General features: G+C 59.6%; 1 protein-coding gene across 1 annotated transcript in view; it reads left to right on the forward strand.

Annotated features, from left to right (window-relative positions):
• MNEG_7318 (peptidase S9 prolyl oligopeptidase active sitedomain protein) overlaps nucleotides 1-2068 on the forward strand; it is a gene marked incomplete at both ends in the record, with an annotated part of 3070 nt that extends 1002 nt beyond the window's left edge. The window contains 4 exons of the mRNA XM_014044212.1: nucleotides 40-521; nucleotides 748-967; nucleotides 1338-1500; nucleotides 1795-2068. Of these exons, the coding sequence (XP_013899666.1) occupies nucleotides 40-521; nucleotides 748-967; nucleotides 1338-1500; nucleotides 1795-2068 (1139 nt within the window). The remainder of the gene's footprint in view (nucleotides 1-39; nucleotides 522-747; nucleotides 968-1337; nucleotides 1501-1794) is intronic.
• Nucleotides 2069-3519: the final 1451 nt, after the last annotated feature.

Consider the following 3519-nt stretch of genomic DNA (forward strand, 5'->3'; position numbering starts at 1 on the left):
CACCCGCTCACTACACGGCTGCATCGCCCGCCTGCGCAGCCGACAACACGACGTCGCGCTATTACCTGTACCGCCGTGGCACCTGGCCGCCCACCCTGCTGTTCGAGGTGCAGCCGGAAATTACGGCCTACCAGCTCGCCAAGATGAACCCTGTGGTCATAACGGCGCGCGACGGCCTGAAGCTTCCCGCCTACCTGACCCTGCCGGTCAAGCCCGGCGTCCCCCAAGGCACCCTCCCGCCCGCCGTCCTCGGGCCGCTGCCATCCGCAACCGGCGCGGTCCAGCTCGAAAGCCATGGGGGCGGCTCGCGCCAGGCGCTCGCGGCCGCGTCGGGGGACCCGAAGAAGTCAGTCCACTTTGCGACCCCAGCTGAGCTTGCGGCGTCCAAGGGCGCCGCAAAGCCGCTGAACCTGGGGCTGCCACTGATCCTCTACGTTCATGGCGGCCCCTGGAGCCGCGACGGCTGGGGGGCTGACGGCGTCGGCCAGTGGCTGGCCAACCGCGGCTACGCTGTGCTGCAGGTGCGGCGTGCTCGTGTTCACAAGCAAGAAGGCGGACGGAGTGCAGGGTCATCCAGCGCCTGTTCCCGCTTGCCCTGGTCGCACCTTGTCTCTCAACGCCCATGTCAAGGCAACCCCATATTTGCATGCTCCAGCTGCTTGTCGCAACAAGGCCCTATGGATCGAGTGCATGAGCCTGCGCTGGCGATGCATAACCGGTGCCGTCCCGACCCGTTCCCCTCAAAAGGTCAACTTCCGCGGCTCGGAGGGGTACGGGAAGGTTTTCCTGAACCTCGGCAACCGTCAGTGGGGCGTCGGCTCGATGCAGCATGACTTATCAGACGCGGTCAAATGGGCGGTGGACAAGGGCATCGCTGACCCCAAGAAAGTGTGCATAATGGGCGGGTCCTACGGCGGCTACGCAACCCTGGCTGGCCTGGCGTTCACGCCGGATCTTTACGCGTGCGGTGAGAGGGGTCGGAGTGATGGAGATTGTGGAGTTGGGTTGACAAGCTTGTTTGTCAATATGGTGGCTGAGTGGGCATCACGCTCAGGGGGTGGCTGTGGAAAAGCATGTGCATATGTGAGCCCTGGTCATGTTCCATGTTTCAGCCCTGCCGAAATACTCAACCACCGTTCACACACGTGCACGCCCGTGCTTGCACGACCCCCCCCCCCCCAAAACACGCACACACTCGTCCGCGTCCACGCTTGCGAGCGCGCACACGCGCATGCGCGCGCGCGCGCACACACACACACACACACACACACACACACACACACACACACACACACACACACTTACACACACACACACCCTCATCCGCACCGTCCCAGGCGTCGACATCGTGGGCATCTCCAACGTGGCGACCTTCATGAGGTCTATCCCGCCCTACTGGAAGCCCTTGCAGAACGAGTGGATCACGCGGGTCGGCGACGCAAAGAACAATGCAACGCTCAACAAGCAGATATCGCCAGTGTTCCATGTCGACCAGATCCGGTGAGTTGCGGTGTGTATGTGGGTCTTGGGAGGGGTTGAAACAACAGGACTGCGAAGCGTCTCAATTTGCTTTCACCCATGCATTCTCAAGCACACGTGAGGATGCCGTACGCTGCGAATGTGGTGTATGCTGCACATTTTCCCCAAAACTCAGCAGCTTTTCTCGTAGCGTTGCAACATTGTTAGATGGCATGTGAATGAGCCCTTGAACCCAGTCTTTCCCAATGCTCCTGAGAACCCTACGCCACTTCGCGCGCGGCTTGCCAATGCAAATGTTGTCTGCTCCCACTGCAGTGCCCCTCTACTTATTGGCCAAGGCGGCAACGACCCGCGTGTCCCCAAGGCGGAGTCAGACCAGATGTACAAGGCGATGAAGGCACAAGGGCTGGACGTCACCTACATCTGGTATCCTGATGAGGGCCACGGCTTTGTTCGGCCCCAAAATCGCCTTGATTTTTACTCCCGCGCCGACCAATTTTTTGCCAAGCACGTAGGTGGCCGCTCTGAGCCGTTGATCAACCCCAAGGGCACAAGTGCGCGGGAGGTCAACACAAAGCGGCGGCGGTGACGATGGAGCGCTTGTACACCACCCATGATTGTCTTGCCATGTGCAGATCAAGTCATTTTCACATGTGTTCTATCAACGTGTTCTGCAGCAACGTCGTGGTGGTCTCTCTGCTGTTTGGTGACAGAATGTGGCTCAGGTCTCGATGCTGGCATTCTGTGCAATTCAAGGGGCCAGAGTTTCTTCCATGACTGGGGAGCCTTCAAGCGCCTCCCTGATCCTGAGGAAGTGGGCGAGCTGTTGATTGCGGTATTCAGATGCAATGTTTGGATACTTTTCTTTGGACGTGTTTACTAAGCAACGCTATAACTGACCTGCCCACACACAATCGCAAAATCAAGCAGTATACGCTTGTTGGCCCTTCTTGGCCATTGCCCACATCCACCTCATACACAGAGACAATGCAAGTGCCTCTCACACTTAAACTTGTTTCACTGCATTTAGAGTCAGATAAGAGTAGATTTAGGCTCACGTAAATCGGCCAGTCACGGAATGCAAGGTTCGGGGGGGGGGGGGTCTTGCAGCTGCAGCTCTGCGTGGTGCCTGTGTGTCTGACAGGTCCTTGTACTCGCTGACTAGCCGCATGTTCTTTTGCTTTGCATCAACACCGAACCTCAGATGCAGATCATGGGGCCAGCCACGTTCTGTGTCTGTTCATCTGTGACAAGTGCGATGCATTGCAGCCCTTCCCCCAAACCTCTTTGCTTTGCGTTTGTCACTGAAAATCAGACTTCGACCTTGTGACCAGTCACCGAGAGCAAGGATCTGGCAAACACACAGGTACCAGGCAGGGCTGCGGCCGCGGGAAGCCCCGAGAAACCGCCATCTTCCAAGCCACAACGCCGCAGCCCTTCCCCCATCCAACCTCAAAGGCGTTGAGGGCAGAGGAGGGGAGCCCGGCACCACGCGCAAAAGCAGGGACCCATGCATAACACGTGAGCGATCAAAGCAGGGCGCGGTGCGCGCCAACCCGCAGAACGAACACAGCCACAGCGCCCGACCGCGGCTCCGGGGCGCGCATCACGCACCCATGCACAAAGTCCTGGCCATGTGAGAACAGGGTCGGCTTCACACAAGGGCCCCGTTGCCCCTCTGCTAGAGGCAAGGTCAAACACATGCACTCCAACACCCGGCGACGGCGGCGGCAGCGGCTGCTATGGCGGCGGCGGTCGCTGCAGGGCCGCCAGTGGTGGCTGGGCCGCCGTAGTGGTGTCTAATGGAGTGGGGCATGCAGGTGCTAAACTTCCAGGTCCTTTAAATTCGTGTGCTCTGACATGCTTTATGCCTCGGTCTCTCATTAATCGCGGCCTCGCTCAGGCCAGGCGCGTGTGCCGGCCTGGCATGCTGTTTCTTGTCCTGAATGGATCGTGAGCTCACTCCCCCTCGGCCCGGGCCGCTTTCGAGGTGGGGGGACGACAGGGCTGGCCAGGCGTCGGCCTTCAGGCCAAGAGGTC

The sequence above is a fragment of the Monoraphidium neglectum genome, assembly GCF_000611645.1.
Source record: "Monoraphidium neglectum strain SAG 48.87 unplaced genomic scaffold scaffold01283, whole genome shotgun sequence".
Lineage (NCBI taxonomy): Eukaryota > Viridiplantae > Chlorophyta > Chlorophyceae > Sphaeropleales > Selenastraceae > Monoraphidium > Monoraphidium neglectum.